Raw genomic sequence first — 26,769 nt, forward strand, 5'->3', positions numbered from 1 at the left:
GCACTCCCTCAGTACTGCGCTGGAGTGTCAGCCTGGATTTTAGTGCTCAAGTTTCTGGAGTTGGACTTGAACCCACGACCTGCTGACTTAGAACATGCTGACTCAGAGCGCAGAACGTGAGCCGGGGACAGAGTTGGAGGCGGTGGCTGAGCTAGGGTGGGGCGAAGCCATGGTGGGATTTTATAGAGAAAGATTTTTATCCCGAGCAGAACAGGTAAAAGGCAAAATGAAAACAGAACACTCATAAAAGATAAAATCCAATTATATTTATTTTTTTTTTAAAAGCTTGTTGTACAAGACTGCAAGGATTTAAACCAGAACTGAACTGTGTTTACAGACAACCTGTATGCATACCTTGCTATATGCAATGCTCACACAGTACAAAATAATCCAAGTTCAAAAAATAAGAACACATACATGATACCTGTTCACACTGTATGAATAGATCGAGCTATCTATGAAAATGCTTGTACTGTAATAGAAGTAACATATTTTAAAGTAATCCCATTTACTGGAAGACGATCTCAGAAGCTCAAACAGACTCACGTACATACAAGTCGATCTTGCCCAAGTTGCATTCAAGTTCTGTACCCCTTTTGTAGGTTGTCCAATATTATACGTACAATATTGTTATTATCCCAGGCTTCTCATCTGTTCCCCTCCACATTCCTATTTTCCAAATCCCACATTGTACCCTCCAGGCAGTTCCTCATTACATACAGAGATGACACAGTGACTTTTGCCCCATACACCAACTGCTGTGATAAATATCGTGCTCCACTCATTAGATAATTGTGAGGTAATGACCAGCGATGGTCACTTTGGATAAATGCCGATCCCTTTGGCCAACTGCCACCAGAGAGGAGGTCAGATCAGATTTCGAAGGCCAGGGCCATCTCAAGTGACACCACTGCCTCAGCAGCTTAGATTCTGTGTGTTTGATGCAAAGATCCTGCCCGCATTTGACATTGCATTAGCAGAGTTTGGTAGAGATATCAAAAGGTCAGTGCATTTGCCTGAATTCTGACCACAAGAAGAGAAACTGGTCAACTAATAAGGTCTAAAAGTGCAATTCACTCAACTCACATTAGATTCCAAGTTTTTTTTTTAAAAACAATTCAGACACGGTGCCAATTCTCCCAAATCTGAAGGATGTTGATAAATTAGGATTATATTAAAGAGATGACAGTTTCCTTATCCCGATTTGTTTCTGCACTCTTTCTCCAGTGGAAGGAAAGGCCTTTCCATCAACATCACGTCCACCATTGGCCAAACTGAACGTGGATTCCCCACAAGACTGCAAACCCTCACTACTACAAGGAGCTCCATCGAGCCACTCGCAACCCCACCTCCCCACAACCCCAAAACAAACCGCTCTAGAAACACACGCTGTAGAATCTGAGCAATATACCAAGGCCAGGATGATATGATATGCTAACACCCATCTGCCAGATCCACCTTCAAACGTCATTAAGGATCTAATTTATGCTTATATCTCCTGTTAATACTGCCTGTTCCTGGGCTGCGTCATTTAGAGAAGGACCCACATACAAGCCACAGAGTTATCCGGAAACGAAGTCTAGCGGCTTGTGGGATGAACCGAGCACATTGCCTTTCTCCATCCAATTCTGCATCATTATCTATTCTACTATTATCCATTCAGTAACCGCTCATCAATAAGTTTCTCTTTTAAAAAGGGGGGGGGGGGGGTTAAAACAGTGCCTGTAAATTCCATGCCTACAGCTCCCGCTAAGTGGTGAATGCTCTTCTGAATACAGAGAAAGAGCAGCCAACAGAAACGGCCAACAGGGACCACCAACGATGTCTTCGCAAGATCCTACAAATCCCCTGGGAGGACAGACGCACCAACATTAGCGTCCTCGACCAGGCCAACAGCATTGAAGCACTAACCACACTCGATCAGCTCCACTGGGCAGGCCACATGGTTCGCATGCCAGACACGAGACTCCCAAAGCAAGCGCTCTACTCGGAACTCCTTCACGGCAAACGAGCCAAAGGTGGACGGAGGAAACGTTACAGGGACACCCTCAAAGCCTCCCTGATAAAGTGCAACATCCCCACCGACACCTGGGAGTTCCTGGCCAAAGACCGCCCTAAGTGGAGAAAGTGTATCCGGGAGGGCGCTGAGCACCTCGAGTCTCATTGCCGAGAGCATGCAGAAACCAAGCGCAGGCAGCGGAAAGAGCGTGCGGACAACCTGTCCCACCCACCCTTACCCTCAACGACTGTCTGTTCCACCTGTGACAGGGACTGTGGTTCTCGTATTGGACTGTTCAGCCACCTAAGGACTCATTCGAAGAGTGGAAGCAAGTCTTCCTCGATTCCGAGGGACTTCCTATGATGATGGTGACAGAGGAAGAGCAGCCAACAGAACGGCCACAGACTTTTAATACAGTTCCTTACATCAAGCAATATGTCCTGCCACAATAGCTGAGCACTGCGTGATACAGCCTGCATTATTAGGCCTAAGCTCACAGTTTGTAATTTAACTGAATGATTAATGTTTGCCAAAAATTCATTTTGTACAGGCCCCCGCCGCCCCCCCCCCACCTCCGCAAAAGTATATGTGATGCCCTCTCCCTGTGGGAGGGGAGTCACTTGTTGGTCAAGTGGGATCGGGCAACCTCCTTTAGACTGTTCGAAACAGCACACCAAGCATTACTTTGTAATGAGGCCATCCTCTTATGGACTTTGAGCCACGACCCATCGCAACAGAGGTGTAAATCCATCATTGCTTTCCACTCCCAGCTTACACAATACCGCTCCTTCCACCCTGCACCTCCCCGAGCCATTACAGCGTCTCCGCTTTTATTGCTCCAGATTTTAACTTAACAAACGACGAAAGAAAAAGGACCCGGTTGCATTTTTTTGTGAAAGTATATCAGTTCGAGTACTTGACGTGATAAAAATTCAAAATCCGAGTTTCGTTACGATAATAATTAAAAAAAATATTTTTAAAAAAAGGAACTAAATTGCCACTTGATAAAAACGTGGTAGGATTTTTTCTTTTGCAAAGTCTAATTTTGCAGCACATAACGTTATAACATAAACTATTAGGGTATACAATTAAATTTAGCTACGTTATAAGCTCGAAGCTTCGAACAGATATGAGCCTAGAAGCTAATGTCGGCGATATTAAGGGGCTCAGCGTGTTTATACCAGGTTCCCCTGTCCGCTGCTTCTACAGAGGGGTTAAATGCTACTTGCCTTAAAATGGTTTAACGCCTCCGCTAAAGCTAGCCGACAAAGGAAGGCCCTGTGAATGCAGCAAACCTGTGTCTACGGACACTGCCAGCATTGGCATCTAGGCCATGAGAATGAAGTAATAGTAAACTACAGAGTAATATATAACTGCAGCATGAACCGCCAAGAGTACAATGGTGTCCCTATGTGCAAATGGCTATTAACCATCGTCACGGTGACAAAACTCGGACTCTAAACTTGCCCATTCTATGTACATTTTTTTTTTATATTGAACAATACAATTTTTAAAGCTCTGTTCGTGTTAAATAGATGAGAGGTGTTTGGTATCACTTCATTCTTCTGATAAAAGGTCACTGCAACAACTTGCATTAACCCCCCCTCCGCCCGCCCCTTCCCCAATGTGTTTCTATCAACTTTGAACCAAGAAGACTCCAGCCATGCTATTACAAAAAAAAAATAACAAATGGCTCATCTCTTTGGTTCATTTTCATCTTCCTGTTGGCTGCTAATAATATAATATTATAATAATGAAGAAAAAAAATCATCCAATTTGCCATGCAAAATAGGATAAGCAGTGGATTCTTTGATCTTCTACTAGAGTTTAATCCCATGAATATGTGGAAGGTCAAAGACATTGAGATAGTTCAATAATATAGTTCATATAAAGTACTGCTAGCCGCCTTTTCTTTATTTAAATGACAAGCATATACCACGTTGGGGTGTAGGGGAGAGCATAAGAGTCATCAGGCAACAAAAAGCAATACTTGAGGCAATGCCTCCGATCCAAGCAGAAAATGTAACTCCATCTCAATTTTTATTTTACTTTTCTTTCCTTCTTCCTTCCTTGTGTTTCCCGAAGTGCTTACAACCAAGTGAGGAAAGTCTCTTTAGGATTGAGGCTGGACTCCACATCGGGCAAGATGTCCGAGCCGAAGGGCTCCTGCAGGCTTGGCATCAGGTCTTCGCCCTCCAGGGTCCCCAGATCCACGTTGGTTCCAGGCAGGGAGTCCAGGAAGTCAGGGAAGCGGCTGGGCTGATTTGCAGTCATAGCGGTTTGCCCCATGTCTCCTGTGGGTGAAGCACAGTGGGCTTACTTGGAGCTCCATAGAAGCGTTAGCGCATTGACCTTCACACTTTAAACACGGGCTCAACTACAACAAATCACACAGTGTGCCTAAAAAATAGCAATCATAAACCCAGCAAACACGTTTGGCTACATAACAACCTTGGTTGTGGGGCACTTTGGGATATCCTGAAGCTGTCGTAATTTGCTTTATAAGGTTGAGGAGGTTGGGCCTTTACTCATTGGAATTCAGAAGAATGAGAGGTGATCTTATCGAAATGTCTAAGATTATGAGGGGACTTGACAAGGTGGATGCAGAGAAGATGTTTCCACTGATAGGGGAGATTAGAACTAGAGGGCATAATCTTAGAATAAGGGGCTGCCCATTTAAAACTGAGATGAGGAGGAATTTCTTCTCTCAGATGGTTGTAAATCTGTGGAATTCGCTGCCTCAGAGAGCTGTGGAAGTTGGGTCACTGAATAAATTTAAGACAGAGATAGACAGTTTCTTAATCAATAAGGGAATAAGGGGTTATGTGGTAACTCCAGCAATGACTTTACAGATCAGGGAAATGGACCTGAGTCCATGATCAGATCAGCCATGATCTTATTGAATGGCGGAGCAGGCTCGAGGGGCCGTATGACCTACTCCTGTTCCTATTTCTTATGTTCTTAATGCAAGCAGTTTCTTTCAAACCCCAAGCTCTCTCAATAACTCAGCTGGTAAGAGGACTTCCCTGTTTGGAACGGAGCTCTATAGACCAGAAAGTCTATAAGCATCCAATGAACCAAACGTATTCCCAGTCACTTCCATTGTGTAGAACAAATATGGACCGCACACGCCGCCGCCCCCCCTCCCCCCTCTGCCCCCCCAGAAAATTCTGCGAAAACTCAGCAAGTGAGGAAACATCTATAAAGAAGGGGAAAAGCGTTCATGTTTCAGGTATAGCCTCCCTGATAAAGTGCAACATCCCCACCGACACCTGGGTGTCCCTGGCCAAAGACCACTCTAAGTGGAGGAAGTGCATCCGGGAGGGCGTTGAGCACCTCGAGTCTCATCGCCGAGAGCATGCAGAAATCAAGCGCAGGCAGCGGAAAGAGCGTGCGGCAAACCAGTCCCACCCTCCCTTACCCTCAACGACTATCTGACCCACCTGTGACAGGGACTGTGGTTCTCGTATTGGACTGTTCAGCCACCTAAGGACTCATTTTTAGAGGGAAGCAAATCTTCCTCGATTCCGAGGGACTGCCTATGATGATGAGAGTTGAATCTGAAATGTTAACATTTTCCCTTTCTTTATAAATGCGGTGGATAGGTTTGATGAATCAGCTGGTCTTTACTTGCCCGTTATTTTCATATGTATGTTTGTTCAACCCTATAGCTAGAGTGTTATCAATTTTCCCTTTCTTTATAGATGCTGCCTGACCTGCTGAGTGCTTCCAGCATTTTCTGGCTATGTCCCAGCATCTGCAGTATTTTGGTACCACTTCCCATCTATCGACTTGTAGGGAATTGCAATACTTGCTTAACATTCCAATGGACCAAACCACTTCTAATAACCCCTAAAGAAATGGCATAAATGGCCAAAAAGGCCAATTGTTGCATTTCCCTGGGCGTTTCGCCAATCTCCTTTACTGCAAAGATCGAGAGAACCTTGCGTAAATTCAGGACCCTATAATCTTGTATAGAATTCCAATGGACCAAACTGTTTGCCATTACTCACATGCTATAAAATTTCAATACATTGTATGGAATTCCAATACATTGCATGAAATTCCAATGGACCAAAACGTTTCCCATTCACTCACATTGTATAAAATTCCTGAGCCAAACCATTCCCAATTTATTCCCATTGTATGAATTACAGATCCAGGCTTTTGATTTATTAGGAACCTACCACACCAAATACAGTACATGTACCAGAAATAGAGATATGCAACATATGCCAGAAGATATCCCTCTGGTGCTAAATGCATGTTTTATTTGGTCTTTCTTTTAGTTTACTTTATGTTGCTTCGATTGTTAGATTTGTAAATTGTGCTTTTATTTAAGTGAGTTTGTACCAAAACATTTCTTAATAAACTAGTTACATGTTCAAGGTTCAATCATATAAATCTATCACACGTCCACCAAGACCCGTCTTATACAGTCAAGAAAGAAAAGGAGCTGTGTTGCAATGAACTCACCTGTATCCATTTCCTCCACATGACCCAGAAAATCTTCAGGTGTCCTTCCTAATCCTAAACCACTGTCTGCACTTGCCTGCCGTGAGTGGTATGGTCCACTGTGTATGGAAACCAGCGGGGAATGGTGGTGGTGGTGGTGGTGGTGGTGGTGGTGAGGGAGAGGATGGGGTAGGTGGAGGAGAAAGGGAATTCTGTTATTAACACTGTCAAAAATTGCTGGTATAAAAAAGGTCATTATCAACTCCTTCTGGACCATTCCCGTCCTGTGAATTAAAACGCAACTTGCCTGCTGAGGAAGGGGTCGGAACCATTGTTTGTGATGGCGTGCATCTCCTGTGTCATAGTCGGTGTGGAGACTGCGTTCTGGGCTGTGGGGATATTGTCCGATTCAATGGGGATCTGATTGGGAATCTGGTTATACAAGGCCTTTTCCTGAAAGAAACACAAAGACGCTGTAATCAAGTGTCAGCCCTAGAGAAACAAACACCCATTTAAACAGGAAGAAGTCGCTCTTATACCTTGTGGACCTCCGACTCAGATGGCTTAAAAAAGACCGAAGTAACCCAACAGGCATCTTTCCTTGAAGCACACACACACACGCACATCAACATCTCAAAGCATTACTGCGTCACCAAACACTTTTCAATGGCTGACTCTTGTGTCACTACTGATGACCCCCGATCTCTTTGCCAGTCAGTACCGATGAACTGTGATTGAGCTGCACACAGTTCTGGCCGTGGTGACACGGATAAGAACATAAGAACATAAGAAATAGGAACAGGAGTAGGCTATATGGCCCCTCGAGCCTGCTCCGCCATTCAATAAGATCATGGCTAATCCGATCATGGACTCAGGTCCACTTCCCCGCCCGTTCCCCATAACCCTTTATCCCCTTATCGTTTAAGAAACTTTCTCTTTCTGTCTTAAATTTATTCAATATCCCAGCTTCCACAGCTCTCTGAGGCATCGAATTCCACAGATTTACAACCCTCTGAGAGAAGAAATTCCTCCTCATCTCTGTTTTAAATAGGCGGCCCCTTATTCTAAGACCATGCCCTCTAGTTCTAGTCTCCCCCATCAGTGGAAACATCCTCTCAGCATCCATCTTGTCAAGCTCCTTCATAATCTTATATGTTTCGATAAGATCACCTCTCATTCTTCTGAATTCCAATGAGTAGAGGCCCAACCTCCTCAACCTTTCCTCATAAGATAGATTGTCAACTTGCCACCCGGCTGTAAGGCTGGTGCTGGGATTGGCCGTCCCTTGGCGTCAAAGACCGGTCAGGTTTCTGTTACCCATTATCTCTGAGTATCTATTAGTCGTGGACAACTTCCTTCCCTTAACAAAAAACTGGAAATACAGAGTGGGTCCATCAGCTGGCACCACAATACCCCAAAAGACAAGCTAATGGTTCATGTATATAACTAGGGTTGCCAACCCTGCCTAGACTTACTCCTGGAGGTTAGATCATATGACCTCCCACCTCTAACCGCCCATGCCTTTTCCCGCTTGCCCATCTCCAATATTTTTATAACTAACAATCAAAGAAAATGAAAAAAATATTTTTCTCCCGGGTCGCTCCCAGCAGTGCTTTGGACACAAGTCTTTAATTCCTAGAGACTCCATAGAAACATAGAAACATAGAAATTTACAGCGCAGAAGGAGGCTATTCCGGCCCATCGTGTCCGCGCCGGCCGACAAAGAGCCGCACGGCCCTCGGTCAGCAGCCCTGAAGGTTACATATAAACCATGAACAATGGCGGAAAGGTAAAGAGCACCCAGCCCAACCAGTCCGCCTCACACAACTATAACACCCCCTGCATCGCAACATTTCACACTCCACCTCACACGGAGCCATGCGATCTCCCGGGAGAGACAAAAGAAGCAAAAGAGGCAAAAGAGGGTTGGCAACCCGACATACACAAGGTTATATATCTGAGACATTAACCCGCCGTTTCTCTGCACAGAGCCGGTCAGACCAACCACGCATTGCCGTGTTTGTTTCAGATTTCCCGCATCTGCAGTTTCTTTTCTTTTTCATTTGTTGAAATTCCAATTGGGTTCTCTTCATGTTGGTCATAGAAACATAGAAAATAGGTGCAGGAGTAGGCCATTCGGCCCTTCGAGCCTGCACCATGATTCGAGCCTGCACCACCATTCAGTATGATCATAGCTGATCATGCAACTTCAGTACCCCATTCCTGCTTTCTCTCCATACCCCTTGGTCCCTTTAGCCGCAAGGGCATATCTAACTCGCTCTTGAATATATCCAATGAACTGGCATCAACAACTCTCTGCGGTAGGAAATTCCACAGGTTCACAACTCTCTGAGTGAAGAAGTTTCTCCCCATCTCGGTCCTAAATGGCTTAGCCCTTATCCTTAGACTGTGACCCCTGGTTCTGGACTTCCCCAACATCGGGAACATTCTTCGTGCATCTAACCTGTCCAGTCCCGTCAGAATTTTGTATGTTTCTATGAGGTTCCACGTGTGGTGGGTAATCCAAGCTGGCAAACCAGAAACTAGTTTATTTGAACAAGAATCTAGGTGGGGGGGGGGGGAGTTAAGAGAATTTTGATGGGAATGGGGGGCCTTCTCCTGTTTGCTTTTATTTTCCGGACAACTCTGGACATTAAACCATCTGCCCTCTCAAGTGGACGCCAAAATATCTCGTGGCACTATTCGAAGAAGATCGGTCGAATTCTTCCCGACATCTTGGCTAACATTAATCCCTCAACCAACATCACCAAAACAGGTTATTTGGTGGTTTATTTTATTTGGTGTTTGTGGGAGCTTTCTGTGCATAAATTGGCTACCGTGTTTCCCACATTGCAACAGTGACTGTACTTCAAAAATACCTCGTTGGCTGTAAAGGCGCGATATAAATGCAGTTCTTTCTATCTTGTCTTTTCTCCTTACAGATGCTGTACCATGTAAAGTTCTGATCTCCTTACCTAAGGAAAGACATGCTTGCCTTAGAGAAAGTGCTATGAAGGTTCACCAGACTGGTTCCTGGGATGAGGGGACTGTCCTATGAGGAGAGGTTGAGTAGACTAGGCCTATATTCCCTGAAGTTTAGAGAATGAGAGGTGCTCTAATTGAAACATATAACATTTTTAAGGGGCTTGACAGGGTTAATGCTGAGAAGATGTTTTCTCTGGCTGAGGAATCTAGAACACAGGGTCACAATCTCAAAATAAAGGGCTGCCATTTAGGACTGAGATGAGTTCAGTTAGCCTAACATCTGTGGTTGGGAAAATGTTGGGAGTCCATTATTAAAGAAGCAGTAGCAGGACATTTGGAAAAGCAAAATTCGGTCAGGCAGAGTCAGCATGGCTTTATGAAGAAGTCATGTTTGACAAATTTTCTAGAATTCTTTGAGGATGAAACGAATAGGGTGGATAAAGGGCAACCAGTGGATGTGGCGTATTTGGACTTCCAGAAGACATTTGAAAAGGTGCCACATAAAAGGTAACTGCACAAGATAAAAGTTCACGGGGTTGGTGGCAATATATTAGCATGGATACAGGATTGGCTAACATAGAAACATAGAAAATAGGTGCAGGAGAAGGACATTCGGTTCTTCAAGCCTACACCACCATTCAATAAGATCATGGCTGATCATTCACCTCAGTATTCCTTTCCTGCTTTCTCTCCGTATCCTTTGATCCCTTTAGCTGTAAGGGCCATATCTAACTCCCTCTTGAATATATCCAATGAACTGGCATCTACAACTCTCTGCGGTAGGCAATTTCACAGGTTAACAACTCTCTGAGTGAAGAAGTTTCTCCTCATCTCAGTCCTAAATGGCTTACCCCTTATCCTTAGATTATGTCCCCTGGTTCTGGACTTCGCCAACATCGGGAACATTCTTCCTACATCTAACCTGTCCAGTCCCGTCAGAATTTTATATGTTTCTATGAGATCCCCTCTCATCCTTCTAAACTCCAATGGATACAGGCCCAGTCGATCTAATCTCTCCTCATATGTCAGCCCTGCCATCCCGAGAATCAGTCTGGTGAAACTTCGCTGCACTCCCTTAATAGCAAGAACGTCCTTCCTCAGATTAGGAGCCCAAAACTGAACACAATACTCCAGGTGAGGCCTCACCAAGGCCCTGTACAACTGCAGTAAGACCTCCCTGCTCTTATACTCAAATCCCCTAGCTATGAAGGCCAACATAACATTTGCCTTCTTCACCGCCTGCTGTACCTGCATGCCAACTTTCAATGGCTGATGTACGATGATACCCAGGTCTCGTTGCACCTCCCCTTTTCCTAATCTGCCGTCATTCAGATAATATTCTGCCTTCATGTTTTTGCCACAAAAGTGGATAACCTCACATTTATCCACATTATACTGCATCTGCCACGCGTTTGCCCACTCACCTAACCTGTCCAAGTCACCCTGCAGCCTTTTAGCGTCGTTCTCACAGCTCACACCGCCACCCAGCTTAGTGTCATCTGCAAACTTGGAGATATTACACTCAATTCCCTCATCCAAATGATTAATGTATATTGTAAATAGCTGGGGTTCCAGCACTGAGCCCTGCGGCACCCCACTAGTCACTGCCTGCCATTCTGAAAAGCACCCGTTAATCCCGACTCTCTGCTTCCTGTCTGCCAACCAGTTCTCTATCCACATCAGTACGCTACCCCCAATACCATGTGATTTAATTTTGCACACCAATCTCTTGTATGGGACCTTGTCAAAAGCCCTTTGAAAGTCAAAATACACCACATCCACTGGTTCTCCCTTGTCCACTCTACCAGTTACATCCTCAAAAAATTCTAGAAGATTTGTCAAGCAGGATTTCCCTTTCATAAATCATAACGAACAGAAAACAGAGAGTTCATTCTCTGGTTGGCAATCAGTAACCAGTGGGGTGCTGCAGGGATCAGTGCTCGGACCCCAACTATATATAATCTATATTAACGACTTGGAGGAAGGGACTGAGTGTAACGTAGCCAAGTTTGCCGATGATACAAAGATGGGAGGAAAAGCAATGTGTGATGAAAACATTAAAAATCCGCAGAAGGACATAGACAGGCTAAGTGAGTGGGAAAAAATTTGGCAGATGGAGTATAATGTTGGAAAGTGTGAGGTCATGCACTTTGGCAGAACAAAATCAAAGAGCAAGTTATTATTTAAATGGAGAAAGATTGCAAAGTTTTGCAGTACAGCGGAACCTGGGGGTACTTGTGCATGAAACACAAAAGGTTATTATGCAGGTACAGCAAGTGATCAGGAAGGCCAATGGAATCTTGGTCTTTATTGCAAAGGGGATGGAGTATAAAAGCAGGGAAGTCTTGCTACAGTTGTACAGGGTATTGGTGAGGCCACACCTGGAATACTGTGTGCAGTTTTGGTTTCCATATTTACGAAAGGATATACTTGCTTTGGAGGCAGTTCAGAGAAGATTAACAAGGTTGATTCCAGAGATGAGGGGGTTGACTTATGAGGAAAGGTTGAGTAGGTTGGGCCTCTACTCATTGGAATTCAGAAGAATGAGAGGTGATCTTATCGAAACGTATAAGATTATGAGGGGGCTTGACAAGGTGGATGCAGAGAGAATGTTTCCATTGATGGGGGAGACTAGAACTAGAGGGCATGATCTTAGAATAAGGGACGCCTATTTAAAACTGAGATGAGGAGAAATTTCTTCTCTGAGGGTTGTAAATCTGTGGAATTCGATGCCTCAGAGAGCTGTGAAAGCTGGGACATTGAATAAATTTAAGACAGAAATAGACAGTTTCTTAAAGGATAAGGGGTTATGGGGAGCGGGCAGGGAAGTGGAGCTGAGTCCATGATCGGATCAGCCATGATCGTATTAAATGGCAGAGCAGGTTCGAGGGGCCGTACGGCCTACTCCTGCTCCTATTTCTTATGTTCTGATGTTCTTATGTTCTAATGAGGAGACATTTCTGTTGTGAATCTTTGGAATTCTCTACACCAGAGGGCTGTGGATGCTGTCATATTCAGGAGAAAGGTCGATAAACTTTTGGGAACTTAGAGATTTAAGGGATATGGGGATAGTGTGGGATGGTGGAGTTGAGGTAGAAGATCAGCCATCATCATCATCATAGGCAGTCCCTCGAAATCGAGGAAGACTTGCTTCCACTCTAAAAGTGAGTTCTCAGGTGACTGAACAGTCCAATACAGGAATTACAGTCTGGCACAGGTGGGACAGATAGTCGTTGAGGGAAGGGGTGGGTGGGACAGGTTTGACGCACGCTCCTTCTGCTGCCTGCGCTTGATTTCTGCATGCTCTCGGCAACGCGACTCGAGGTGCTCAGCGCCCTCAGCCATGATCTTGTTGAATGGCAGAATAGGCTCGAAGGGCCAAATGGCCTACTGCTGCTGCTTCTATTTCTTATGTTCTTATGCTGACTGGCCTGCTGTGGATTTCCAGCATTTTCTGATCTGATTTGAGTTTTCCAGCACTTTCAGTTGTTTTTTTAATTTAAAATTCGTTATCTTCTATGACAGGAAAGACCAACGAGCTCCCTCAACGCCTGTGGCATGCTCTGTCAATGGGCTGCCTTATATAACACTGCAGATGCAGAAGCTTGAATTAAAGCGATTGACAGAACCAGGTCATAGTTCACGGCGTGACCTTTAGGAGTAGTTCCAAAGGTGACACTCCCTTCTCCCAACATCTAGAATTGCGTGCAGTTTGGAAGGTTTGTGGCAGTGGACAATTCTGCGACATGGCAGTGATTCCAAAGGTAATAACGACAGGAGGAGGTGTCCGAAGAAAGGGGTTAAGCTTTGACCTCTGACCTGACCTCTGGCTGCGCAGAGTATGTTTTAAATAAAAGAATGAATTATGAACACATTTTATTTTTTTAAACATTTTTTTTTTCCTTTCCCCTTTAAACTTTGAACCTTTCGGAAGGTGCACGGCCGATCAAATTCCGCAATTGTTCATACAAAAAAGAGAAATTGGATCACCACCCGAGAGATCTCCTGGAATTCCTTCTGTTGTTCTGTCGGGCGTGGCTCTGAGCAGCTGCATCTCAGGCGGGGACAGGCCGACAGGGCAGCTGCTGTTTAAGGCCAGCAGATACTTCAATGAAGAATTTCTTTTTTTAAAAAAAAAGAAAAAAAACAGCCCCTCTCACAGGCCCGAGCCTGGGACTTTGCTTCCTGCCGTCTGCCAACAGCAGCTTCCCCTTTTTACTCAGCATTTTCTTCTGGCAGCCTGCATGAAAACTGCAGCAAAGGTTTGACATGGTGGCTTTCTTGCCTCAGTCAGTCATTCCCCCTGCTCTAACCCCCTCCCCCATCTCCCCCCCCGCTCCCCTCCCCCATCTCCCCCTCACTCCCCTCCCCTGCAGAGGGGTTGCTAGACGGCGTCATACAGACATGCCTGGGCGGCCGTTTCGCACTGTGCAGCTTGTAGATTTACCGGATTTAACTAACGGGTCTGTGCTTGTCCGGCCGGCATTTACCCTGAAAACCTAATACGCTGTCCTCTCAAAATATAACATTACCACCCAAGATTTAATGGGCACTGTACCACAGATCGGTTTAAAAAGGAAAATGCTGAGATCTAGGCGTACGTTTTATGATGGCCACTGGGATCATGTACTGCGAGTATGGGCACGGAGATCACGAAAGAAAGACATTTATACGGCGCCTTTCATGACCACAGGAACGCTCCAAAGTGCTTTACAGCCACTGAAGTACTTTTGAAGTGTAGTCAGTGTTGTAATGTAGAGAAATGCCTCAGCCCAATTTGTGCACAGCAAGGTCCCACAAACAGCAATGAGATGGTCGGATTTTGGGTGTTGGTTGAGGGATAAATATTGGCCAGGACACCGGGGAGAACTCCCCTGCTCTTCTTCGAATCGTACCGTGGGATCTTTTATGCCCACCTGAGAGGACAGACAAGGCCTCGGTTTACTGTCTCATCCAAAAGAGGGCACCTCTGACACTGCTGTGCTCCCTCAGCACTCCTGCGGGCTCCTCCAGCACGTGGTGAACGTTTAAAATTCTGACGGGTTTAGACAGGTTAGATGTAGGAAGAATGTTCCCAATGTTGGGGAAGTCCAGAACCAGGGGTCACAGTCTAAGGATAAGGGGTAAGCCATTTAGGACCGAGATGAGGAGAAACTTCTTCACCCAGAGAGTGATGAACCTGTGGAATTCTCTACCACAGAAAGTAGTTGAGGCCAATTCACTAAATATATTCAAAAGGGAGTTAGATGAAGTCCTTACTACTCGGGGGACCAAGGGGTATGGCGAGAAAGCAGGAAGGGGGTACTGAAGTTTCATGTTCAGCCATGAACTCATTGAATGGCGGTGCAGGCTAGAAGGGCCGAATGGTCTACTCCTGCACCTATTTTCTATGTTTCTATGTTTCTAAGTGTCAATCACACATAAATTGAAGCAGGTGAATCCATTGTCATGTATTTTATTACGTTCACGCTATGGATATACAGGCAACTCTTGATTATCCGTACACGGATCTAACGGAGAACCCGCTGTGACGGCGTTTTTAAAATCTGTCGCACACGTGAATATCTCGATCACCTCAAGTGTCAATCACACATAAATTGACTCAGCCGTGCACTCCTTTCTCACCGCATCTGACACAGGCATTAAATAACTGTCACACACGTGAAAATCTCCATCACTTCAACTAGCAAGCACACATAAATTCAAGCAGGTGAATCCATTGTCATGTATTTTATTATGTTCACGCTATGATAACACAAACTAAGTCTTCGTGGTTGGTTCTATTTCTGTCAAATTTCAGCTCTGAGGCGTGCACTCGCCCTAGCGGCAAAATCGTTTACCCAGAATAGCCCAATCCCCGAGGGACCCAGATAATCGAGAGTTGCCTGTAGTATGTACCAAACACTCAGACAACCTGGTTGAGGTGACCATGCAGCCTACCTGCCCCATCCCACAAGAATCGCAAGTGTGAGGGAATCTCATAGAAACAAATGGACAAGTTAGATGCAGGAAGAATGTTCCCGATGTTGGGGAAGTCCAGAACCAGGGGTCACAATCTAAGGAGAAGGGGTGAGCCATTTAGGACCGAGATGAAGAGAAACTTCAGAGAGTGGTTAACCTGTGGAATTCTGTACTGCAGAGAGTTGTTGAGGTCGTTAGATATGTTCAAAAGGGAGTTAGATGTGGCTCTTACGGCCAAAGGGATCAAGGGATATGGAGAGAAAGCAGGAATGGGGTACTGAAGTTGCATGATCAGCCATGATCATATTGAATGGTGGTGCAGCTCGAAGGGCCGAATGGCCTACTCCTGCACCTAATTTCTAGGTTCCTATGTTTCTATGAATCAGATGCACGTCGATAAATTTTGGCCCAAATTTCAGTCCATGAGATTTGAAGGCATAAGTTGCAGTAATGTGTGCAATATTGCTGCACACAAATCACTGGTGAGTGCGTGTACTGGGGAGATGTAACTGCTGTCTCCATCTTCGGAACTGTCACTACATCACAGCCCACTCCACACTGTACATGTCCAGCAGTTCCCATAAATACATTTCCAAAGCACTCACTCCATTCAATTGCCATTGGTGATTCACGTATTTGGGAACTCTAGCAGGCTGTGAGTAATAGCATTTCCACTGGGAGAACAATGGGAAGGAAAGGGCCTGATGGATGTGTTTGGCCTTTTGTGACCAATTGGCACATCGTCCGATTTTTGTACCCAATGCTAATCAGGTCAGTTGAATAAAAATGACATTTGCTGCTATTCTGCTGCAATAATGTACCTTAGCCTCAGCCTCTGGAGAGGACCCTTTACTGCATCAGTGAGCAGTTTTCAGCTTCCCCAAACCAGACATCTTGAATGAAACCCAAGCTCTCCAGAAACAGGGTTAAGACCAACGTTCCATTTAAGCTGAGAGCCACACAGTGCTCCAGGGATCCCACGTAGCCTGCTTTTCAATATAAAAACCGTATATGCAAGAGACATTGGTTATCATCATCATAGGCAGTTCCTCGGAATCGAGGAAGACTTGCTTCCACTCTTAAAATTAGTCTTTAGGTGGCTGAACAGTCCAATACGAGAATCACAGACTCTGTCACAGGTGAGACAGATAGTTGTTAAGGGAAAGGGTGGGTGGGATTGGTTTGCCGCACGCTCCTTCCGCTGCCTGCGCTTGATTTCTGCATGCTCTCGACGATGAGACTCAAGGTGCTCAGCGCCCTCCCGGATGCACTTCCTCCACTTAGGGCTGTCTATGGCCAGGGGCTCCCAGGTGTCAGTGGGGATGTTGCACTTTATCAGGGAAGCTTTGAGGGTGTCCTTTTAAGGTTTCCTCTGTCCACCTTTGGCTCGTTTGCCATGAAGCAGTTCCGAGTAGAGCGCTTGCTTTGGGAGTCTTATGTCTGGCATGTAAACGATGTGGCCTGCCCAGCGGAGCTGATCAAGTGTGGTCAGTGCTTCAATGCTGGGGATGTTGGCATGGTCAAAGAGGCTAATGTTGGTGCATCTGTCCTCCCAGGGGATTTGTAGGATCTTGCGGAGACATCATTGGTGGTATTTCTCCAGCGACTATTGGTTATCACAGAATCATAGAACGGTTACAGCACAGAAGGAGGCCATTCGGCCCCTCGAGCCCATGTCGGCTCATCGCGAGAGCACTTCAGCCAGTCCCACTCCCCCGCCCTTTCCCCGTAACCCTGCACATTTTTAACCTTCGGGTACTTATCTAACTCCCCTTTGAAAGCCACGATTGAATGTGCCTCCACCACCCTATCAGGCCGTGCAAACCACTGTTCAGACTATCTAACCTCACTGGGGTAGATGTAGACTTTGTGCGATAGAATGGGTGACAATGAGTCGGGCAGACTACTTTACAGCTTTTCTGATTTTTACTTCCATTTAAATCAATGCAAATAAAATTCGAGGGAGATGTAAAACGGGTTGCTGATTTGGTACACACTAGCCCACAAAGTCAAAATCTACACTATTTTATTTAGAATCCAGACTTCACTGATCTGATTTATTTCAATTTATCTTTAGCTAAGGTCATACTGCTGGTGAAATCTTCACCATTAAGATAGAAACTATACAAGCGACTTGCTCCCAGATTTTTCTCCCTTCCCTTGGTGAAGAGTCTAGTCTCCATTAAGAACATAAGAAATAGGAGCAGGAGTAGGCCATACGGCCCCTCGAGCCTGCTCCACCATTTAATACGATCATGGCTGATCTTCGACCTCAACTCCACTTTCCCGCCCAATCCCCATATCCCTTAGTGCCCAAAAATCTATCGATCTCAACCTTGAATATACTCAAAGACTGAGCATCCATAGCCCTCTGGGGTAGAGAACTCCAAAGATTCACAGCCCTCCTCACCTCAGTCCTAACTGGCCGACCCTTTATCCTGAGACAGTGAAGCCTGGTTCTAGACACTTTAGCCCGGGGAAGCAGCCTGTCAGCATCTACCCTGTCAAGCCCTCTTAGAATTTTAGATGTTTCAAAGAAATCACCTCTCATTCTTCTAAACTCCAGAGAACACAGGCCCAACATACTCAATATTCTACATTATCACCTCGTCAAAGTAAGTGTGACCGTAGTCCTTTATTGCAGATCTCAGAGTGCCTCTCCAGCCTGTGAGGCCTCCTTATATACAGGTGCTCCCAAGGGATTGTGGGATCAGTGGTTGGACATGGTAATGACAGGTTTACATACATAACAGTTTAATTTTAATAGGGTTATCTTTTTGCTGTTTTCTGAGTTACTTGGTAAAGAACTAAAATGCCTCTGCCTTGGTAGAATGAGGATTCCGATTTAAGATTGATGAACAATAGCTTTGTTACTGTCCCTCTGAAGAAGACACAGACCCGGCTAAATACATGAGCAGTGAGGCAAAAAGCATCAATGAGCAAGAACACAGCCCACATGCCAATTGCTACTGATCTCGCTCATTATCCCCACCGGTCAGTCAACAAATAGAAAGCGACTTAGATCAGGCATGTTTTATATTATTTGCACAACATTTCTTTATATGGAGACAATTCTGAGCAGAGTCAGGTTTCTCGCCTTCTGTTACTTGTTTTGTGATTTAAAATTTGTCGTCATTTTGTCAGCTATTCCCCACTACCACCAGCACCAAGTAATGGACAGACAACCAAGTATTGATCTCTGCTGGTGCTGCTGAAGTAAGCTGTTAATGGTTGTGAGCGCTGGATTCAACCAGAGGTGCAAGGAGGCGAGAGGCGGAAACTCTAGTTATTAACTACCTGTCCGCAGGTGCTGGTAAGCTCCTGACTTAGTGCAAGTCAACGTAAACCACAGAGTGAGACAGAGATACCGAATGTGAGATTGAGAGGGAGAGAGAGGGAGGGAGAGATACAGAATGTAAGCTAGACAGAGGGAGCGAGAGGGAGGGAGAGATACAGAATGTGAGATAGACAGGGGAAGGGAGAGAGAGGGAGAGATACAGAAAGTGAGATAGACAGATGGAGAGAGAGGGAGAGAGGTACAGTATCTGAGATAGACAGAGGGAGGGAGAGATTTATGAGGTTAACTGATGACGTTAATTTCTGCCCAATAAGTTACTGGTTGTCAAGTTATCAGAGAATAACACATAGCAGAGTGTCCCTTTAAGGCTGTGACCCTCTATTATTTGCTTTCTGTGGAGAGAGCCGAGGTGAAATCCTCCTGGAAAAACAAGCATATTCCGAACAGGATTTGTTTTGAAGATAATGTGGCAGAGATCGATAACAGGAAGTGTGTGTTTTGTTTACTTAAATTTGTGTTTACTTAAATTTGTGTTGTTCTTCCTCTCTTCCCCTCCACTTCCTGTAGATCATTTTTCGGAAGGAATTGTGGGTGGGGGGGGGGGGGAGCGGGGGAGGTGGCGTGGAAGGTGGAGAAAGGGAGGTTGGCTCCATTAATGTACAAAACCTTGAAATTCTGGTTCTCGTCTCTACTACCATAAAACCTTGTCTACATGAACTATGAAGGCAAAATCAGAGTTCCTGCTCCTGATTGCCATCCAGCGATACTTTATGGAAGTACAGATATTCTGTTTATTCATTCTTGGGATATGGGCATCATTAGCAAGGCCAGGGTTTATTGTCCATCCCTAGTTTCCCTCGAGCAGGCAATGGTGAGCCGCCTTCTTGAACCGCTGCAGTCCGTGCGGTGAAGGTGCTCCCACAGTGCTGTTAGGGAGGGAGTTCCAGGATTTTGACCCAGTGATGATGAAGGAACAGTAAATATATGTCCAAGTCTGGATGGTATGTGACTTGGAGGGGAACTTGGAAGGTGATGATGTTCCCTTGCACTTACTACTCTTGTCCTCCTAGGTGGTGAGGTCGCGGGTTTGGGAGGTGCTGTTGAAATGGCGGTTGAGTGCAGTGTCAAGGTTGGCTCCTTCCAACATTTATCATCTAGCCCCACACTTGAGGAATGCGCTTTGAGTCCCAGAACATTGCCACACATGTGCATGTTTTAGCAACTGTCACTTAATTCCAATCAGGAGCGGCAATCCTGCTTGGATCCCCCCCATCCCGCTCCAACCTCGCCCTCCTCCCCCGTTCCCCGCACCCAAACCCCTGTCTGGTATTGACGAGGTCAACCATGGTTGATTCCTGAGATGAAAGGGTTGTCTTATAAAGAAAGGTTGAGCAGGTTGGGCCTATACTCATTGGAGTTCAGAAGAATGAGAGGTGATCTTATTGAAACCTATAAGATTCTGAGGGGACTTGACAGAGTAGATGTTTCCCCTCGTGGGGGAATCTGGTACTAGGGAGCATCGTTTCAGAATAAGGGGCCGCCCATTTAAAATGGAGATGAGGAGAAATTTCTTCTCTCTGAGGGTTGGAAATCTATGGAATTCTCTACCCCAGAGAGCTGTGGAGGCTGGGTTATTGAATATATTTAAGGTGGAGATAGACAGATTTTTCAACGATGAGAGACTCAGGGGCTATGGAGAGCAGGCAGGGAAGTGTAGTTGAGTCCAGGATCAGATCAGCCAGGTGGGGCCTACTCCTGCTCCTGTTTCTTATGTTCTTAATCAAATGCTTCCCTGGCTGGATCGTTGCAGATCGGTGATCAAATCTGGTGTCCTTTGTGGCAGAGCACCATCCTATATACTGCATTTACAGCTGGTTTTCATGTGTTTGCAATGACAAGCAATGGCTTATTTGCCAAGAAGTTTCAAAAGCCAGTCAATAATCCAAACAATCATCAAAGTATCTGACCGCTTGCTTTTATGGTGCATCACCAAATTATAGAAGTTAGTCACTTAATGAATCACGGAACTCCTTGATGAATGCAAATCATTGTTAGGTTTCCTTGTTGTGCATAGAAACATTGAAACATAGAAACATAGAAAACAGGTGCAGGAGTAGGCCATTCGGCCCTTCGAGCCTGCACCACCATTCAATAAGATCATGGCCGATCATTCACCTCAGTACTCCATTCCTACTTTCTCTCCATACCCCTTGATCCCTTTAGCCATAAGGACCACATCTAACTCCCTTTTGAATATATCTAACGAACTGGCCTCAACAACTTTCTGTGGTAGACAATTCCACAGGTTCACAACTCTAACACCATGTTGTATGTTCCAGAATCAGTCGTTGTTTTAGACAACAATTTATGGCTGACTTATGGCCCAACAGGTTAAGGCACTGCGTAGCTCCGCAATGCATTTACCAACATAGCTGTGACAGGAGATTTTAAACAGGACCAGGGTCTGATCTCCGAGACGAGGCACTGAGGGGGGTAAATAGTTACCTGTCGCATGAGCTCCTGTTGCAGATGCTTAATCCGTTCTTTCTCCATTTGGATCTGCTGGAGGCGCATTTTCTGCTGATGCTTCTGCTGGACCGTCATGGCACTGGACAGGCTCATCATGGCCATCCGAGGATTCTGGGGGGGCATCCCTGGAGGGGGCACCGTGGTGTTGGGCGTCATCTGCTGCTGGTTCATCACTGGAGAGACAGGAGGAAAACAGGTGACTTCTAGAGAGTGTAAAACGACAATCCCCCTGCAGTATAACTACTGTCTGTAATCCCGCGCTGTTGGCCACTCACATGTATCCCTGAACCATGCCATGCCTGGGAAACGAGGTCAGATGGACTACAGTCCCCTCACCCTGCTTCCTGTCCAAAATGGTGAGCCCCATACACCTGGCCACATGCCAAGCACAAGGGGCGGGCACATCAGCCTGAACCTACTGCAAGAGAGTCCCTGCTAAAAATGAGAGTTGAACTTGCATAGCATCTAGCCAGGTCTCAGAAACAGTTCATAGAGTTACATTTAAGGTTAGGATAACAGCACAGAATCAGGTCATTTGGCCCAGTTGGTTAGTGTTTATGCTCCACACGAGCCTCCTCCCATCCCTCTTCATCTCACCCTATCAACCTATCCTTCTATTTCTCATGTGTTTATCCAATTTCCCCTTAAATGCATCCATGCTATTCACTTCAACCACTCCCTGTGGTAGCCAGTTCCACATTCTCATCACTCACTGGGTAAAGAAGTTTCTCCTGAATTCCCCATTGCATTTATTAGTGACTATATTATTTATGGCTCCCTAGTTTTGGTCTGCCCCACAACTGGAAACAGCTTCTCTATAAGTCTACCCGATCAAACTCTTTCATAATCTTAAAGACCTCTATTAGCCCACCTGTCATCCATCTCATCCACCTCTTCTTTTAGAGACAAAAGACTCAGCATGTTCAATCTTTCCTGATGGGAATAGCCTCTCAGCTCAGATATTATCCTTATAAAAGTTCTGGTATCATCTTTGTAAATACTCAATAAATTACTTTGAAGTGCAGTGACCCTTGCGACACAGGTAAACAAACCATCCATGTAAGGTCACATCAACAGCAATGAAATAAGTGACCAGTTAATCGGTTTTGAGTGATGTTGGTCGAGAGAGGAAAGCTCTCCACAGATGTTGCCTGACCCACTGAGCACTTCAAGCGTTTTCTGTTTTCATTTCTAATTCTGTGACTTAGTCCGAGAAAATTGTGAATTAATAAAAAAGCTAAAGGCTTTATACATCTCTCCACTTGTAATTTTGTGATATTAATCTTTAGATATCCTCAGCCTCCCCTCCCTTGACAGCACGGCCAAGAACGAACACTAGACGTACTGTAGATCGCAAACCTAGACTCATGTCTACCAATAGTGCTTTGCGAGTAGGTTAGTGAGCCCACACTGCGATATGTGTGCGCACTAGGTCCGTGCAGCAGAGCTGGTCTCCAGTCGTCTTGGTTAACCCTTGCCACTGGACCAAGACCTATCTCTGTCAAGCCCGTGTGATGGCTGGTGTGCAACGGTCACCACACGTTACAAAAATCCACGCACAGGCATCTTCCACCCTTCAGGATGTAGTTCAGGACCTGAAATATTAGGTCCTTCTTTGGATCATCTGTGAACTTATCCTTTTTTGGCGTGGAAGCAAGTCATCCTCATTTCGAGGGACTGCCTATGATGATGAGTGCTCCCTGGATATGACAACCTGAACTATTATACCGTATGAGGGGGGCTGCTGGCCATTATTAGGTATACATATCTTCTGTACATTATTTGCCCCATTTGCTACTTGCAACACTAAAATGAGAGTATTGGTCTCCACAAAAAAACGGCCTTAATCAAAGATTGCAGGATGCTATCTTCTAACTTGCCATGGTTTCCATCAACAATGCGACTGATCTGGAAAGGTTGAAACCGGTACAGGTAAAAAGACAGACTTGCATTTATATAGCGCTTTTCACGACCACCGGACGTCTCAAAGCAGTTTACAGCCAATTAAGTACTTTTGGAGTGCGGCCATTGTTGTAATGTGGGATACGCGGCAGCCAATTTACGCATAGCAAGCTCCCACAAACAGTAATGTGATAATGATCAGATAATCTGTTTGTTATGATGATTAAGGGATAAATATTGGCCAGGACACTGGGGATAACTCCCCTGCTCTTTTTCAAAATAGTGCCATGGGATCTTTTATGTCCTCCTGAGAGAGCAGACGGGGCCTCGGTTTAACATTTTGTCTGAAAGACGGCATCTCTGACAGTGCAGCACTCCCTCAGCACTGCACTGGAAGTATCAACCTAGATTTTTTTTGTGCTCAAGTCTCAGGCATGGGACGTGAACCTACCACCTTCAGACTCAGAGACGAGAGTGCTACCCACTCAGGACCCACTGCGACCGGAAGCTCAGGGTCACGCTTGCGGGCTGAACGGAGGTGTTCCGCAAAGCTGTCACCCAATCTGCATCTGGTCTCCCCAAAGAATGAGAATCTGGTGCGGGTGAATGTCGATCTAGCTGCACTGAGATGGTCCTGGAAGAGTGGAAGTGGCAAGAGAATCTCAGCAGGTTTGCTGGAGTGGATTTGAGTTCTCGCTGTAAGGTAAGCTTGACAAAAAATCCCACCAACGCAGCACTGTCTCTCCACCACAAGCTCTGGTGTTTTCTGTTCTCTTTACGTCAGAGAGCTGCAACCTGAACAGCTGGTGTCGTCGGTTCAAACAACAGGATCCTTTCACAGGCATAAGGGAAGGAGCCAACTCCAATGTTTGGCAATAGAGCCCGAGACATTTATATCTCCCATTTTGCTGCTTCTTATCCATTCAATGCACATCGCCGCCTTTAAACAAATCCCTGCTCTTCTTTGACAGAGTGCTGCGGGATCTTTTGCGTCCACCTGAAAGGGCTGAGGGGGCTTTGGTTTAATGCCTCATCCGAAAGATGGTACCTCCGCCAGTGCAGCACTGGAGAAGTGGGGCTCGAACCTGCAACCTTCTGAGGCAGAGCTGAGAACGCGACCATCTGAGCCATGACTGACCCTGCGGGATCGGGGAGCGCCTGTATCGAGAGTCCTACCTACAGCCCCATTAAAAGCTGTCTGTATTTTGTTTTTAAGAAGAAAAGCCCATCACTTTGCTAGCTCCTGGATTATTACCCAGCTGGCAAAGCAGATAGGTGAGGTCTTGCGTCTGGAACGCCCACTGGCAGTCACAAAACCGAGCATGGTAATGGGACCTCCAGTAGGAGGTGGCTTGAGAAATTTACTGGAGACAATTCTCCAAGCATGTGCATTCCGACCAATAACAAAGACTTGCATTTATATAACACCTTTAACTTAGTAAAAACATCCCAAGGCGCTTCACAAGAGCATTATCAGGGAAAGTATGACTTCGAGCCACATAAAGAGATATTAGGACAGGTGACCAAAAGCTTGGTCAAAGAGGTAGGTTTTATAGGAGCGACTTAAAGGAGGAGAGGTGGAGAGGTTTAGGGAGGGAATTCCAAGTATAAGGCCTAGACGGCTGACGGCATGAGTGTAGATGGTGGGGAGAAGGAAAGCGGATAGGAAGCAAAGAGCCTCTTCCTCTTGGAATATAAAAGCAGTGAAGTCTTGCTGCAGCTATACAGGGTATTGGTGAGGCCACACCTGGAATACTGCATGCAGTTTTGGTTTCCATATTCATAAAAAGATAGATTTGCTGTGGAGGCAGTTCAGAGAAGGTTCACTAGGTTGATTCTGGGGTTGAGGGGGTTGACTTATGAGGAAAGGTTGAGTAGGTTGGGCCTCTACTCATTGGAATAAGAGGTGATCTTATCGAAATGTATAAGATTATGAGGGGGGTTGACAAGGTGGTTGCAGCGAGGATGTTTCCACTGATGGGGGAGACTAGAACTAGGGGGCATGATCTTAGAATAAGGGGCCGCCCATTTAAAACAGAGATGAGGAGAAATTTCTTCTCTCAGAGGGTTGTGAATCTGTGGAATTCGCTGCCTCAGAGAGCTGTGGAAGCTGGGACATTAAATAAATTTAAGACAGAAATAGACAATTTCTTAAGCAATAAGGGGATAAGGGGTTATGTGGAGCGGGCAAGGAAGCGGAGCTGAGTCCATGATAGGATCAGCCATGATCGTATTGAATGGTGGAGCAGGCTCGAGGGGCCGTATGGCCTACTCTTGCTCCTATTTCTTATGTTCTTATGTTCTTCTTCTTAGGTAGTCCCCCGGAGTCGAGGATGACTTGCTTCCACACCTATGGCTTCTAAGGCGAGTCCAATGTGGGATCTACAAACTCTGTCACAGGTGGGGCAGATGGTGGTTGGAGGGACGGGTGGGTGGGGTGCTTGGTTTGCCGTACGTCCCTTCCGCTATTTGTACTTGGCTTCCGCGTGCTCCCGGCGAAGACTCAATGTGCTCGGTGCTTTCTCGAATGCTTCTCCTGCAAATTCAGCAAATGAATAAACAATAAAATATAAAAGAGGACATCAAAGCCAGAGCCAGTCGGGACACCCAGTTGGTTTAATAAACTGGTACAGGTACTTGCGAAAACTGTGTGCAGGGAGTGAGAAAAAGCCCACTGTGGCTCGGTCCCCTGCTCATGGTGAACAGGCCCTAGAATCACGACGCTGTAGTCAGTCGGGAGTTAACCTAATGCATGAAAGAACCAAAAGTGCTCTCTGTGCAGACAGAGGGAGCTTACAGGCAAATGTACAGATTCTCCACCCCTCACCCGCCCAACCTCGTAATTTTGAAATGAAGTCCAGATGCGCTGCCAAAAAAAAGCACAACGCCTCGTTAGTGGAGCACTCTGGTTCTCGACGAACAGAAAGGTCTCCACACTTGGACCCTGTCACTTCCCCAGTGCAGACTAAAGAGGGAAACAGATGCAGCCTTTCGCCTCTCCAGAGTCTGTTCCCCAGCGCCCCCAGCCACCAATCCTTGTACTCAAAGGGCAGCCACACACCTGTCAGTGCAGCTCAGGTCCCAGAATATCAAGGGAAACAGAGAGTTCCCCACTCAACTTAACCTGCAGGCTCGGCGGCCTGCTGCACGGGTCAAAGTTGAAGCGAGAAGGTATTTTTTTTACATTTTGGAGTCGTTTCAAGGAATGTTTTTGTATCCTCAGGAAATGTTCCGACAAATGTGCAGGAATGGACTGAATGTGTATGTGTGTCCGGTATATTTCAATTTTGATACAACAACTTGCATTTATACGGCGCCTTTAATGTGGTAAAACGTCCCAAGGCGCTTCACAGGAGCGTTATCTGACAAATTTGACACTGAGCCACATAAGGAGATATTCGGACAGGTGACCAAAAGCTTGGTCAAAGAGGTAGGTTTTAAGGAGCGTCTTAAAGGAGGAGAGAGAGGCGCAGAGGGAATTACAGAGCTTAGGGTCTCGGCAGCTGAAGACATGCCCACCGATGGTGGAGTGATGAAAATTAGGGACGCTCAGAATTGGAGGAACGCAGCGATCTGGGAGGGATGTAGGGGCTGGAGGTGGTTACAGAGATAGGGAGGGGTGTAGGGGCTGGAGGAGCTT

General features: G+C 45.8%; 1 protein-coding gene across 1 annotated transcript in view; it reads right to left on the minus strand.

The window, feature by feature from the left end:
* Nucleotides 1-251: 251 nt before the first annotated feature.
* The window catches only part of wwtr1 (WW domain containing transcription regulator 1), a 185,600-nt gene continuing 159,082 nt past the window's right edge, over nt 252-26,769 (minus strand). Inside the window, exons 3-6 of the mRNA XM_070883718.1 lie at nt 21,204-21,400; nt 6,762-6,907; nt 6,476-6,573; nt 252-4,293 (exon numbers count right to left, since the gene is read on the minus strand). Coding sequence (XP_070739819.1) covers nt 4,088-4,293; nt 6,476-6,573; nt 6,762-6,907; nt 21,204-21,400 — 647 coding nt within the window. The 3' untranslated portion in view covers nt 252-4,087. The remainder of the gene's footprint in view (nt 4,294-6,475; nt 6,574-6,761; nt 6,908-21,203; nt 21,401-26,769) is intronic.

Source organism: Pristiophorus japonicus, chromosome 6 (genome assembly GCF_044704955.1).
Source record: "Pristiophorus japonicus isolate sPriJap1 chromosome 6, sPriJap1.hap1, whole genome shotgun sequence".
Classification (NCBI taxonomy): Eukaryota; Metazoa; Chordata; class Chondrichthyes; family Pristiophoridae; genus Pristiophorus; species Pristiophorus japonicus.